This window comes from Eptatretus burgeri, chromosome 1 (assembly GCF_056783735.1).
Source record: "Eptatretus burgeri isolate ZD-2024b chromosome 1, Ebu_testis_v1, whole genome shotgun sequence".
Taxonomy (NCBI): Eukaryota; Metazoa; Chordata; class Myxini; order Myxiniformes; family Myxinidae; genus Eptatretus; species Eptatretus burgeri.
Window position 1 is genome coordinate 105,774,355 of NC_140961.1, and position 16,321 is coordinate 105,790,675.

At 42.0% G+C, this 16,321-nt stretch overlaps 1 protein-coding gene and 1 long non-coding RNA gene across 6 annotated transcripts in view; one reads left to right on the forward strand and one right to left on the reverse strand.

The window, feature by feature from the left end:
- The window catches only part of LOC147035127 (nucleosome assembly protein 1-like 1), a 154,841-nt gene that overhangs the window by 14,845 nt on the left and 123,675 nt on the right, over positions 1-16,321 (reverse strand). For 4 of the 5 annotated variants that reach the window (XM_085893866.1, XM_085893842.1, XM_085893856.1 and 1 more), the window contains one exon: positions 11,518-11,565. In XM_085893866.1, coding sequence (XP_085749992.1) covers positions 11,518-11,565 — 48 coding nt within the window. Of the gene's footprint in view, positions 1-11,517; positions 11,566-11,920; positions 11,997-16,321 lie in introns of all 5 variants that reach the window. The other variant, XM_085893847.1, reaches the window with a different exon arrangement.
- Positions 1-16,321, forward strand: part of LOC147035128 (uncharacterized) — a 47,814-nt gene that overhangs the window by 12,590 nt on the left and 18,903 nt on the right. The gene's annotated exons all lie outside the window — the stretch shown is intronic.

The following is a 16,321-nucleotide window of genomic DNA, read 5'->3' on the forward strand; positions in this document are numbered from 1 at the left end:
TTCATGCTTGTTAAAGATCAAATGGTTTTTCAGTAGGAAATAAAAATGGAATAAAAATCATTTGACTCCAATATAATTGCAGCGTGGGTGCATCTTGACAGTTAAAGCAATTGAAAACCTCCATTGCGTGGGCAAAACCAACAAAACAATGTGGATTTTACACCACACACTGCATCATTTATTAACGAGTTATTTAAATTGGAGCTTTGACTTAAAAAAAAAAAATCAAAATTAGCAGCAACAAGTCTCCAAAGAAGCTGTGAGGTTTCATCAAGCCATCCATGGAAAAGCCTGACAACACCTTCGGACCTTTGGTGTCTGAATGCAAACATAAAATGGAGTTGGTGATGGGGGGATTATGAATAAAATCAAGCATGTGGTGCCTCGGAGTTTATTCACAATCCATCCTGAAAAGTCTACCTGCTTTTCTTCAGCACCTCATTCACATGATAAAGTGACTTGGTCAAAGGTTTTTGGTGTCTCATTATTTCTGATTACACATGACAATTGGTGTAATCATTCATGTCTTGGCAAGGAGCTCACATGATCACGATTGGTCAATCACCGGAAGATCCTAGCAACCCTTCTTCTTTGCATTGCTTCTCTCCACAAATACCTAGACCACGTATTCAATGGTCAGGAAAAGTTATGGAGTTAAAAAAAAAATTTCATCCACATTATGCACAGCACCCTATTTTTAGGAGTCTCACTTTGAACATGTCGAGGATTCGAAGAGCGACGCAGCTTTTGCTTTTCTCAATAAGTGGATTGCAACTCTGACTTCCAGGGACTTTCACCAGTACCATCTTGGATCTTTATGAATCGATACCCACACCGTAATGGATCATCCGCATACTCGAAGTGAAAAGCGGGGTTATTAAGTAATTTGTTCACTTTGTCTGTATGTCTCTATGTCTGTATGTCTACAAACATCAGTTCGTGATCGAGAAACAACTTCATTTCAATTGAATATTATATTTTGAACACGAATCAGAACATGAATCTGGAAAAAAACCTGTAGTTTATCAGTACTTTGGCCCTGAATTTATCCCGATTGCATAAGTGCAGAGGAGTGAGATAATTTTTTACTCTGTCTGCCTGTCTAGCAGGCAGACAAAATTGGAAATCATTCAAGATAGGAAACTTACTGTTTTAAGGACGTCATAAAGGACACAAACAACAAAGGCATGAATAACTAATGTAAAGTGTTAAATAAGGTGGTGAAAAAAACACTGTCAATGGTGGTAAACTTCCAAAATTATTTTCTGACTTTTATAAGCTTTCTTTTATTGCAATTGAACTATACAATTGAACACTAGAGAACACAAATCGCCTTCTTAGTACTTTCAAAACCCTTCCATTTAATAGTACATGGACAAAATATTTCAGCATTTTACGTCATCACGACCAATCAAATTTGCTGCTCACAGACCCTGCCAACGTCCTTGTTTTTCCAAGACTGTGCGGGGTAATGTGTTTGAGGAACTCGAGTTTTTAAAGTAAATATTCTCATTTAAATAATGCGTTTGTAACGCATCGCGTAGTGCAGAGTCCACAGTGCTTTATTTATTGCTCCCGCCCCTCTGGCCAGGTCTGAGACGGAGGACATTAAAACGAGCTCGTCCGACTGACCGACCCATCATCCGTCCATGACCGACAATCTGTCCATGAACTTTTGTGTACACGATATTATAAAAAGCGTTGAATATTTCGCTTTCATATTGCAGATATCTCTTCCTCGTGGCATTATCTTAACCTGATTATATCACGGCTGTGATTGGCTGAATTACGTTGGCATGGCATCCATCTCAGTAACTTCGCTTGTGTATGTGATATTTCGAAAACTTTTCAAGAATTAGCTTTCAAAGTACACAGATCTATTCCTCATACAGCCAAAAAGGTGGGGGGCCTCGAGTTTCAGCTCTTTGTTTTATCCGCACAATGAAGATATTAAAGAAGAGAACATTTTTCCTTCACTTTCAATGCAGTAATCACCAATATTTTTACTCTGACATTGGAAACACTTTTTTAAATGGAGGGAGAGGCGAGGGCTACACTTCAAAATATTATGAAGGAATAAAATTTCACAATAATTAAGATAACTATATGACAGTTAAAACCAGAACGGCAATCAGTTGCATATGCCTGGTGTTGGCTTAATGGTTTGGGTGGTGGGTTTGGGATCCTTGGATCCTGAGTTCAAATCCCACTCGGCTGTTGAATTAATACTAGGTGGGGTTCATTCTGCCTGTCATCCTTCTGAAGTCGGCAAAATGAGTACCAGCTTGCTGGTATACTGTGTTGGAGTGGTGACCTGTCCAGGATTGTGTCCAATAGCCAACGAGACTGCTTAGGCAGAACCAATGCTCTGCAGAGAGTATGATCCTGATGGATGGATGGACTCGGTGGAGTGCATACCTCCACCAGGCAGAACAGTTTACGTTTTGTATCCCAATGATAGGTCGGATATGGATCTGGACCTGAAACAAAATCGAATCGGCTTGTTCTCGTCACCTAACCAACTCATCTACCTAGTTTTGTCACTTTTTGAGATATCGTGCTATATATCGATTTTGGTCCCATCTCTCAAAGGTGAAGTCACTTTGAAAATTCTAGCATCTGGATCTGTATCCAGATCTTCACCAAAATCTCATCAAATCGTCCTTGTCATACACTGAAACTGTCCAACAAGTATCCTTCAAATCCGTCCATAAATTTTTGACATATCCTGCACACAGACAAACAAAACACCAGGAGTGAAGACATAACCTTCGGTGGTGGAGGTAATTACCATTGTTACACTTGCACATTGAAAGTCCTGCAGGTTGGTGCCAAGGGAGTGCATTTACCTTTGACCAGTCGAGCCTGGGATCAATTCCCAAACTGGCTACAAACTGTTGGATTTGTCATGCTTTGCAGGCAGGGCATTGTGTCAACAAGTTCGGAATCCCTCATGTTGACATTGAGTTGGGTGTTGCATCTGCTAACATGAGGTGTTGGTGGCAATTAAAGATCCCATGGTGTCTTTTGCAAATCGTACTGGGTGAGTTGTTACCGGCATCCTGAACAAATCACAATTTTTTTTTTTTACAAACAACAAATTTGTTTTGCATGTCGGTAATAACTCACCTACTCTTCACATTTACTGAACTACTCTTCACATTGGCCCAGCCCAGCCATTTCATGAAAGACTTGGGCCAAAAATTTTCCCAGGCGACCCGATAAGAAAGTGCAGTGGTCGACATTTGTATGCTGCATGTAATCACTGAGAGCAGGGGGAGGGAAAGGGAAAACTGATAAAGATAGAATTGAGTGGATTGGATATGTGGGGAAGGATTGGAGAGATGAGGGGGGGGGGGAGCAAGGGATGTTTTTTGGAAGGAAGAGAAAGGGAATGTTTTGAGGGGGAAGATTTAGGTGTTGTGGGATGTTGGGGCTGAATTTAATCGATCACTATAAAATCAGATATCTCTGAAAAGATCATCACTCAAGTAATCTTTAACAGGATTATCTAGCAAGAAAAGCCATTAAAAACACCTAAAGCATAAATCCAGAGATGACTCAGCATCAATCCAGAAGCATGCAGATAAGTATTCTGCTCTTAAAATAGCCAGGAAAGATAATTAATAATGTAAAAATGAATATTCACAATATTTTTCACTCATGTACCATGCTATAAAGTTAACAGAGTGAAAGGACTGCTGAAGCAGATTCTTGGCTTGGGTTGAAATCCTGGATGGGTCACTCCTCTGATGGTGGTTACTTGATTGAGCATGCAGGAAGATGAATTTTGTTCAGGGTGCCAGCGATAATTTACAGAACCCTCGTGAAAGACACTGTGGGATCTTCATCGTCCACTAGCTAATGCTTGCAGACAGGACAACCGGATTAATGTTCATCTCATCTGAGGGACGACACTTCATATTTTTTGAAACATACTGCCTGGGAAGCTCCAATCTGAGAGTTAATAGTCGGGTCTGCAATCAAACACAGATGAAACAGCTAAAATATAAATGCCTTACACCTGCACCATCCTATTAGGCAGTCCTTAAACGCATTGTCACATTACACAGGAATAACACACCAGATACATCACAGGTCTCCAGGTGAGGAATTATATGAAGATGGGGGGGGGGGGGTAATCACCATATGTAAAATCACAGAGGTGGACAAATTTATATTTCCACAAGAGCAGATAATTTCCTCTACTGTGTCTCAACTCCACTCAGGTCAGTATGGGAGCTTGCATGCCAATGGGGATCACAGTAGAGGAAATGCCTGGGATGCCACATCAAGGACCTGAAGCAGCACGTCACTGCATATACTTTCTGCCGGGACTCCAGGGGCCCCTGTCTGGCCATCCCCCCTGGCAGGTACCTGTCCCATCCCCATCTCCTTGAGATGCCGATCAAACTGTTGCAACCAGGAGGCACGTGGTCAGCCCGTTGGCCTCCTCCACTAATGAGGCTCCCTCACTGAGAGAATCTGGTGAGCAGGATCAGCATCAGGAAAAAGAGCCACATGTCCATACAGCCAAAGCTGATGCTCACGGACTATGCAGGTAACAAATCTCATTTGAGTCTCTCTCAGCAACTGCTCGGTGGACACAATGTCCGACCAGCGATAGCCAAGGATTCTCTGAAGAGACTTGGTACCAAAGGAATTAAGTCTCCATCTCAGATCCCTGGTCAGAGTCCAACTCTCACATCCGTAGAACAAGACTGGAAGCATCAAGGGCCTGAAGACTCAGACTTTCATCCTGCACAGGTATCGACAGTGCCACAGCCCAAGATCCAGCGAATCCATGACTCCCCAGGCCTGACCCAGACATCTGTTGACCTCTGGATCACAGCCAGCAGAGACAAGAATATCACTGCCAAGGTAAGTGAATCTCTCCGTGACCTCAACATCCTCACCACAAACAGGTATAAACACGATAGCATCATCCAATGTGTCATTGAAAGACTGGATCTTAGTTTTGACCCATGGGTCCCATAATCCCAGTGGCTCCTAATCCTCAGTCAGCACCTCGAGGGCCACCAAAAAGATATATAGAGTCTCCGCAAAGATGACTGCATCAAGTGCGAAATTAAGGTCAGAGATGTTGTCATTCCCAAACGACGCACCGCAGCTTGATCTATCTGACATCCTACCTGAAAGTGTGGGGACCAGTACACAACCCTGACGAACTCCAGTAACAACTTAAAATATGTCAGAGATGCTATCACCACATCTCACAGCATTCCGTGCCAGAATATAGTTCAGACATCAGATTGATCAGTTTTGGTGGCACCCTATGAAGACCAAGAATCCTCCAGAGGGCATCAAGATTCACTGAATCAAACGCATTGCAGAGATCAACATAGGCTGCAAGCAGCCCCTGAGAAAACTATCATCTGTGTTCACCAAGGACACAAAGGGCAAGGATACGGTCAATCGTTGACCTCTTTGGTGTAAAGCCTCACTGTTCTGGGTGCTGATGCTCAAACAGATGGTGGTGAACCCCATCAATAATTATCCGAGCAAAGACCTTGGCCAGGCACTGAGAGCAGCGTCACCCCTCGGTAGTTGTTGCAGTCTTGGCGATCACCCTTCCCTTTCCAGAGTGGGAAGGCCCCTCTTCAACAAGACCCCTCTTCCACTCAGTTGGGATGATGCCTGTGTTCCAGGCAGAGCACAGAACTGCATGCAACGACATCAGTACAGCATTTCCACCAGCCCTGAGTAGTTGAGCATGGAAGCCACAAATCCCAGGAGCTTTATCCCACTTCAACTGGTTCACAGCACCATGTGTTTCAACAAACAAAGGTGGATCACAGTTCATTGAAGGGTCAGCAGTAGGGATAGTATCACCCCTGACATCAAACTCAAGAGTTGGTGGATCAGCTTGGTGCAGCCGCTCAAAGTAACCGGCCCAGTGGGCCTTCACTTCAGACTCCTCTGTTAAGAGACCACCACGCTCCGCTATAGCTGCAGTACACTGAGGTATGGGTTGGGAGGAATGCATTGCCAAATTTCCTGGTAAGGACAAGAATCACCTGACTACAGGGGATGCTGTACCTCCTTACACATTCCTCGCACATCGGCCTCCTTGTCCACCCTCAGCACACGTACAGTTTTACACCTCAACTCCCTGAACAGCTCAGCCATGCTATTAAGCCTGGTCCTGCAACTCTGGTCAATGGTATCCAGTGTCCTTTGAGAGACAAAATTCTTCTTCACCCCACTGTGAGTTCCAAGACATCGACCGGTAACATCAAGGACGTGATCTTGAAGGCACTCGACAACTCTTCAGGACCTCCCAAAGCACCCAGACCCTCCAAATCCACACTCAGCCTGTTCGCAAACTCCTCAGCTACCCTATCATCCTTGAGCTTGCCAACATCCAGCCAAGGCTGGGGTGGTACCATTCTCCTGTATTTAAGCTGCAACTACCGAGTTGCTAGCGCAAGCCTGTGGTCGGTATTGAGGAACAGTCTAGTTTTGGATCATCCTCCAGCGACCATCAATGAGCACATGGTGAATGCCACACCACCAGCGGTGGAATACCAAATCCAGAGAGGAGACCGTGAACCAGTCACCCTGTCCATGACTTTTTGCTAAGTCAAGGAACTTAGTGCTATTCTGGTTTGCAGTTCCAGACCCATAGGGACCAACAAACATCTCATCACCATCCCTATTAGTTCCATTTGATGCCTTGAAATCCCCCAAGACAAGAAGTGTATCTCGTCTGGGGCACTGATCAACCACAGACTCGAGCGTGGCGTAGAATGTTTCATTCATGGTGAGATCACTCACCTCAGTCGGAGCATAAAAAGAGACCAGCGAAACGACACCCAAGGAGTGACGAATTCTTTGTCTCATAATACGCTCATTGACCGGTGTTACCTCAATTATCATAGGAGTCAGCTTGTTGGACACAGCTATAGCATCTCCTGAGCCATGATAACCATCAGAGTGACGAGACCAATAGTAGGTGTAGCCAACCACCATGATCTCACCACTATCTTTTCTCCGAACTTCAGAGTGCTGCAATACCGCTTGAGCTCAGATAATAACCGAGGCAGGTGATCATCCTCTCTTAGGGATAGGACCTTCTAGGCACCCACCTGAAGGACTCACCTCAGGTTAACCCAAGGAGACCGCCGTCTGGTGGATGATGCCTCAGCGCCATTCTGACACACTACCACAATCTGACCTGGAGTGTAGGTCATAAAACCATAAACTGATGGCAGTTGGTTTTAAATGAGATTTATCACAAAAACTGCTTTTTCTAAAATTATGTAAAGCACAAAAGCTGAAGCCAAAAAGCTGCTAAAATCTCCAATAGCATTGCTAGAGAATTAGTGTGAAAATATCACACACAAACAGGATTCCTACCGAACATGCCGAAAGTTGTTGCTCTGAAATTATGAACCACTTTTGTGGTCATCAGGTCATCAGGAAAGAGGACTAAATGACGACCTCTGACATGTTGCATCTTCTTGTTCCATTTTCTCCACAAGAGATCATCCCCCATTCCCTTCCATTTCTCTCATTTACTTTCCTTATTTTACCTGTCGGCGAGTGCGCTGGCACTCTCTATGTAGGGATGGCATGGGATAAAATTGTCGGTCCTACCTACTATATACAAAACTAAAGTTGGATATCCATCCATCCATTGGGACCATACTCTGTGCAGAGCGTTGGTGCTGTCGAAACAATCTCCTTGGCTATTGCACACAATCATGGATGGGTCGCTACTTCAACATAGGATACCAGCACACTGGCACTCATTTTGCCGACCTCAGAAGGATGACAGGCAGAGTCAACCCCACCTGTATTAATTCAACGGCAGAGTGGGATTTGAACTCAGGATTCTAGGATTCCAAGCTCACCACCCGAACCATGAAGCCAACACCAGGCATAAGTTGGATATCTTCTCTTTAAAAGTCACTTCGGCTACATAAGAGAGCCGACCTGGTCTGCTCAGCTGATTGTCTAGGCAGGGATCACTTTTCACTACTCCAGACCATGGGAAAAATAAAATTTTAAAAAAGTAAAAAAACCGAGATCAGTCAAAACCGGAAAATCTTCTCATTCATCAAAATCATCATCTTCAGACAGCATATTTCTGAGCTGCCTTTATCAATGGCAATGACTCTGGTATCATCCAACAAAGTTTTACTCAGTACAGCATCCTTTGCTATTGCAAAAAAATGTTTTTTATCACTTCAAAGGATTCCACGAAAAGTATTTAAAACTGCATTCCTTTGTTAAGGAATAGGAAGGAATTATCAAAGGATTGGGTGGGACTACAACTGTTGGGGGTGCGACACACATTTGCCCAAGGGCTAATCAGAGCTATATGGGTGTGGTTAATGATGGATAATAAGTATCAGGAAGTCGGTGACAGCAATAGCTCACACATGTTTTGATAAAGTATGTACAGTACTATTTCGAGTGTTAGATCGTCTATAAGGTATTGTTGTGGTTCTGCGAAACCACCACTCCTCAAGACAAATACATCCAACATATAGCAGTCCCCAGGCAGTTATTTCATTAGTATCCATTTCAGATAGTCCTTCCCTTATGTCCAGTGGGTTAATGGGACAAAATGCATTGTGAGGGCTTTTAGTTAGGTCTTTAATTCCATTCATCTATTTTAATTTACTTTACCCATATGACCTCTCCTTCAAGCAAGTATCACGCCACAGACCGAGCGGTGACCTTAATAGAGAGCCTCATGAACATATGTCGCAGCAGCCCCATTTAAACTGCATGCCATTCCCCAATGGACATTTCATTTCAACTCCTCAGTACTTCAACGACAATGCTACAACCTTCATATGACCACCACAACGCCTTCCTAAAAATCCCTGCAATAACCTATTCACCGCAAATGCCTCCTCACTACGAAGGCTTCAATAACCTCAGCACAACCGTTCCAACCCGCTTCACAACAAATGCCACAGTGCTCCCCCTGCTACAAAATGCTGCAACCACAGTCAGTACCCCGGATGCTTACCGCAGTCCTTTAAGGATGTCAGGGAATGGTGGACATTGCCCACCATGACAAATGCTTGGGGTCGGAACACATAGGCATGTCGCTCGGAGCACAAGAATGTGCTGGGTTCATTCAACGTCATCTGAGTGGCTTTGGTGCTCCGCTAAATAGCGACCCTCATTCGAAGCTCAGCGGAGATCACTCCCAAAAACCTGCACCCGATGTTGATCTCGGAGCTCCGTTGCATGACCGGGTTCAGGATGAATGAGGCCATTTTCGTCTTCGGAGTCTTGCGGGGCGGAGCTACTTCTTAGAGAGGCGTCTGCACGCCAATGGGAGCGCTTTGTTGTGCCTACAGTGCATTTTGATCCAATATTTGGCTCCTCCTTCATCCAGGCTCTATAAAAGAGCAGTACACCGATCATTAGTAGTCTTCTTTGAGTCTTCTTTGAGAGTTGCACAGTCCGACACAGTCTCCGTCATAGTCGGACTGTCTTCACCATTCAGTCTTGAGTCAGTCAGTCTCTATCACAGTCTTCACCAGTCGGTCTCTGCTACAGCCTTCACCAGCAAGTCTCCACCACAGTCTTGAGTCAGTCAGTCTCTGTACGAGGTCAGAGAGATATTCTCCTGGGTGCATGGCGGTTGCTTCTGAGTGTGGGGGCTGGACAAGGAGAAGGGTCCAGATCTGAACAGTGGTCCGAGGGGAAAGGCAAAGTGAAGCACTGAGAAAGCACAATGCGAGACCGATAATAGACTTAATAATTACACATACAGACTTTCTCACACACCATGTTAAGCTATCATCTCACATGTTCTGTCTCTCCCATCTACTGTCTCATTTGCTGTAGATGTACAAAACTAAAAGAGCAACTGCAGATACGTACCTCTTCACTCTCCCTCTTCTGCATTGCATTTGCATCTCATTACACCTCATTTTGCCCCCCTCCCAGTTTTCTTCCCTCCTCCCCCTCCTTGGCGACTGGGTTGTATTGGTCTGTCGATCACACAGGTATAAAGAGGTCATTCACACCTCAAACTTTCTCTCATCTTTCTTGCTCTCTGATTTCCTCGGGTATGTGTCTGATGGCATTTGTGATGTTAGATTAAGATAAAGATTGTATAAGTTTAATATCAGTTTAGCTCTGCCCTGTGTCTTCTATTCTGTAAATACGTTAATTGCATTTCTTTTTTTTCACCACGTTAATCCTTGCTTTCCTCTGCTGTACACATCGTTTAATAAAACCTTATATTGTGCCACATGACCTTTCCTCGCCCTTGCTCTATGAATCAATTGCCCTTATTATAAATGTATCCAGCTCATTCTGTCTTTTCCTCCATTGGTCAAGCGTAGTTCACACACAGTTTTTCCAGGAAGTTCTACCCCACCGATTCGGCTCTTATTAGCTAATGCGTACTTGGCAGCTCCACTCGGATGAACCTGATACGGTAAATTATACACAAGTCCGCATCGAGGGCATGTGACCCTTGGGACAACCATTATTCAAAGAAAGATGTGGGAAAAGTTTCAAATGATAATTTCTTGTGACCATCCCTACCTTGTTTAGATATTTTTTGGAGGAACATCTCTACATCCTTTTCCCTTTTAAAAAAGTTTTTATTACTTGTCACCCTTTCATTGTGTATGTAATATTTTTACTGCCCCAAACATGAGAATCACTTGAAGCTCGATTAAGGGCAAACATGTCATATCCCATTACCCAATTTTTATCTAAATAAATCGCTTATTGGTGTTTTCTATTTTCACAAATATTTTTAACTGAAGTATTTTGACTTTTGACCTCATCAGAAAAAACATTCTCTCATAGTTTTCCATTTCTGGGGTGACAATGCTGTGTCCATATAAAATATGGAGTTAAAACAATTTCCCTCGAATACAGCCTCATAAGTCCATGTGAGTAATTTTATGGAATCAGTTATTCTATCGGCAGAGGTTAAGTTGTGGAATGGATTGCACTTCACTGGTGTGGGTTTCATTCCCATGGCTGCTCAGACACCTGCTATGGAGAGGAGATGGGCACTACTAGGTCCATGCGTCCATAGAAACGCACTTTATTGCCCCGATGACCTTCATTAGGTGACGAGACTACTGCAACCACCAAAACCAAAGGATCTAAAGGTATCCTAAACACCATATCGTGCACAGTTGCACTATGGACCACACAGCATACTGGCTGGATTCATCGTTATAAGGCACAGACACAAAGCAATTACTTAATTACAACAAGATAAGCTCTGGATACACAACTACTGGAACCAATCCACTGTTAGCAACATACAGAATAATACATAATGAGATGCACAGTATAAATGATCATTCTTTGTCTCTATAGATGAATATATAATATTAATTAAATCATTTTGAAAAAGAAATAGCTTTGATTGCAAAGCTCCAATCATAACAGAGCTCATTCATGAGAATTAAGTATGTTTCGAACCACAGGCTCAGCACACAGCTCAATATAGAGGTTAACACAAGGTCAGTTGAATGGGAGAAGTCAGCAGCCTACCTTTTCCTCCTTATCCTCATCATTTTCAGCTGCTTTCTCTTCATCAAACTGTTAATAGAGAAAAAAATATTGTTCTTAAGTCCACAGTTTTAACTGCTCATAGACAATTTCCTCAAATCAGAGAGGTGTTCTTAAAATTAAAGTCAATGGACATCATCAAACTGTTAAGTTAACACAGAACAGACTCGTCTTAAGATCCATTGTCTGAATTGCAAATAGACAAATCCCCAAATCAGAGAGGAGTTATTAATATTAAAATCGGTGAAAAGATGCAATGATAACCCCATTAATTACTTATTGCAAGTACCTGTATCTGAATTCATTGTCATTTATCATACATTCCATTACCATGTTTCCCAAATTTCCCTGTAATTCTCACGAACTCTAATGGATCGTGTTTTACCTGTTGCCCTTTTATTATCGGTTGTCAATGCCTCATTGCTTTTTTGTTTGTTTATCTTGTCCATGAAACTCGATCTCTGTATGATAAAGAAAAAAAATGCAGCTTGGAAGAGGGATTTTGCAAAGATTTGGTGCCCTGCTCCGTTTTGACAATATAAATATACTTAAATGAATCCAAAGTACATCAAATTGGAAACAAAATTAATAACGCTGCCAAAGACACTTTGGCTATGATTCATTCATCAGAGGGGCCTCTGATTGAATGATAATGGAAAAGATTTATCAACAATAGGTTTACAGAGAAAAAAGCCTCATCAAACTAAACATCACAAAGCCACCTGAATGACATGATTGCAAGCTCACAGGAAATATGAGAGCCAGTCGAGTAGGGAATTCCAGATACCATTTCTTTATAGGGTCTAAGGCTTGTGGAGGAGCTGTTACACACAACACACACACACGCACGCACACACGCAGACACACACACACACACACGCACACACACACGCACACGCTCACACACACACACACACAAACACACGCACACACATGATAATATTGAACATGACTTCAGACACAGCTGATGACCTTGGGGGAAGGGACACAACTTCCACGTCCTCTCTGGATGCTGCAGTTTCCATCTTGTGAAGTCATTTTTCTTTCTGCATTCAAAAGGACTCCTTCACTCCTCCGCGAGAGGCCAGCATATGTGGTTTGTCCATGCTCTATCCTCTAAATGCTGAATATCAATCGAGAATGCAGCATGAACCATTTTTTTTAAGTCTTTCGCATGCCTTGGCCAGGGTCAGAATTGAATTGCTGACCTCCCTCACTCAGAGCGGACAATTCAACCATTATGCCCGATATATATATATATATATATATATATATATATATATATATATATAGATATATATATATATATATATATATATATATATATATATGTGTATACATTATATATATATTTTTTTTCAGTGGTCAGCAAAAAGTATTCACCCCCCCCCCCGCCCCTCCAAAGTTTTCATATTTTGATGCCACCTGAGCTTATCTCATGATGCTTTCAAATCAAACTTAAAATATAGTCTTTACAAACTGCTCCAAAGTGATAAAGCTAAAAAATTCAGATAAAATGTGAATAAATTAGATTAACAGAGAAAATCAAATGATTCTCAGTTGCACAAGTATTCAAACCCTTTCCTGAATTAACTCTAAATCACTTCAGGAGTAAATTATTTGTTTGAAAAGTTACAAAATAAGTGTAATAGGTTTCACCCGTTTGTAATCAGTGGTTTAACTTAAAAATTAAGCTCCCCCACTTATCTAAGGAGTTTTAAGGTGCAACTCACTTGGACAACCAACAATGGAAACATGAAGACCAAGGAGCTTTCCAAAGAAGTCAGACATAAAGTGGTGAAGAATCACCGTTCAGGAGAGGGTGATAAGAAGATTTTGAAGTCACTCATTATCCCTTTGAGTACGGTGAAATCCAATATTAAGGGGGAACCCAAATGCAATTGTTTTTTTTTTTCTGGAAATGAATGAAAATCATTAATCACGGTTTTGTTTGAAGAGAAAAAAAAACATTTGAAACTTTTTTGCCAATCACCATGTGCTGAAAAAAGTCCTAGAGTGTGGATTTTCAATTTTTGCCAGAGACGTCACACCTGGAATCCACCTTTATCCAAATGGCAGCTTACATAGTCAAACAGTGTATTTCTAGGTCATGTTCTGATATCGATTCCACCGTTATCAGCAACTCTGAAGGTTCTCAGTACGTTGAAACTGATCAATGGGCCTTTTAAGAAACTACTGGAAAAAAATTAGTGATGGAAATGCTTTCGGGGAATTTTGGAGCTGTATTGTTGAGCCTGATGCTCGCAATTCAGAAGAAGATGGTGACAATGGAGGTGTTAGTGAGAATGAAAATGCTGGTCACATGTTCACTACAGATTGCTAGGTTTTATTTTTCCATTCAATTGGCGGTTTATAAGGGATTTTGTATTAATTGATAAATCAGTTAAATATTACTCCAGTACAAACTTGGCACGAAACAGCACAAACACGGCATGACACGGTACGGCACAGCACGGACACGACGCGGCACAACCCAGCATGGACACCACTCAGGCATACTCGAACACCACTGCCAAAATTGGCAACAAATGCTTTCTCCCAATGTCGCAGGCTGACCAGGTGCCCTGTATGTTATGCGATCGTCTCATTTAACACTTCCCTGGGACAGCATTTGTGTCTGTGGTCGTGCCATGTCATGTCCCACTGTCGTATCCATTCTGTGTCACATCCCAGCTTCATGTCTGTGCCGTGTCATATTGTGCCATGTCGATGTCTCATCCCAGTGGAGGGGGTAGTGGTGCTCGTGTAGTGGTGGCATTGTGGGGTTTGGGGCGAGGTGAGCTGTTTTATTCACTGCTCAAATCGCCCATGTACACATGCTGGTAGCTGCGTAGAGATGGTCTTACAGTTTTGAGCGATGGCTGTTTCTTCTGCTTAATCGTGGGGGATGACCACAATATCTAACCATCTGTTGTTTCATAACAGTGCTCTGTAAAATGTTCTGAGCACAACAGCAAAACATTTTTTGGCTTGGGTATTTCTGACAAACCCCGTCCAATTTCTGGCAAACTTAGGCTTTTCAGCCATTGGTGTAGCATGAAACCTTCTCGGTTTGTATTACTCAAACCAAGGATGCATCGACTTGGCATATTTGTGGAAAATCAAAAATTATTCACTGTTTCAGTTGTCATATTAGGCTGGGGGCCAGTGGGACCTACTTGCACCCCCCCCAACCTGCGACAATTTTTCACTGATACCACATTGTTCATATATATCCCAAGTGTCAGAAAAAAAGATGTTCCCAGAAAAATAACTCATTTGCACTATGCTTTATTAAGCTGTTTCCATGGCAACCAATCAAAAATAGATGAATCTCACAAAGATCGGCAAAATGTCAATATCTCTGTCAAATATAAACATAAATCACAAAATTGGTGAAAAATTAAAGCCTATACACTTACGTATTAAAATATATTTTGTTTATGCTAACTAGCTTATTTGCAGATTAATAAAATTTGACATAAAGACAATTCCCACAAAAATGAAAGAATTTCCATTTTCTTTCCTTGTAATTACCACACATGTCAGTTTTTTGTCAAAAAAAACTACTTAAGTGTTGCCAGATACAAGCCAGGTTGGCAAAAAAATATATTAAAACTTTTGAATTTTTAAAAAGTAGGCTAATCAGTATAAAATACAAAGCACAATGAATCGTTCGAAAATCATGCAAAATCAGATTAATCAATAGAATTAATTACCTGGGCCTGATATAATACATAACTGTGACTTATGATGTCTGTTGGTGTTTAAGGGAAACATAACTATTTACTGTTTGAGTAAAAGTAGTGGAAATAATTTTAAATGCATAGATATGCTAATTAGGATCCGCCATTATGGAAATTCTCATTTTCGTAAATATCTCAACTTCTGGTACATGGAAATTTGTAAATGAGGAATCTACACATATGTTTGGAGGGTCAAGGAATACAGTAAACATATTTCCTTTGTTGTCAGAGATGTAGAATAATGTTTGGATAGCTTGATTACATGCATAAATGGAAACAGCTTAATAAAGCATAGTGCAATTGAGTTATTTTTCTGGGAACATCTTTTTTCTGATACTTGAGATATATATGAACACTGTGGTATCAGTATAAAATTGTCACCTGGGGGGTGCAAGGTTGGTCCCACTGGCTCCCGGCCTATATCGTGATGTAACCTGTAGACAGTACGAATTTGGTAGTTGGCTCCTGGGTGTAAAGTCATGGCTTAGCGTGAAGAAGGAGAATAAGATATCAACTTTTAATCACAAATCAGAAAAAGACACATCATACATATCTATTTTGTATGGTATTAAGGGATAGATTAGCATTGAGGTGGTCTGAGCGTTTGGATTCCCCTGAAGTGGAAGACATATCATACTGCCCAGACTACCCAGATCAGGTCACCCATCCAAATTCAGCAGCCAGGCAAGCAGGCAACTGGTTGGGAATGCCACTGTAAATCCAAATATAACTTTGAAAGATCTGCAAGGCTCTACATCTGAGATGGGTGGGGGGGGGTGGGGACAATGTTCATCGGGGGGGGGGGGGCAATCTTCATCAATCAGCATAATCCCATTCCTTTCAAAAGTGGGTCTCTATGGACAGGTGGCAACAAAGATGACATCACTGAAAAAGACACATCGAAAAGCTCGTATGGAGTTCGTGAAAAATAATCTTAATGATACTGCAGGAATGTGGAGAAAACTTTTGCGGTCAGACGAGACAAAACTTGAACTCTTTGTTCTCAATTCAAAGTGTTACATCTGGTGCAGGCCTAACAC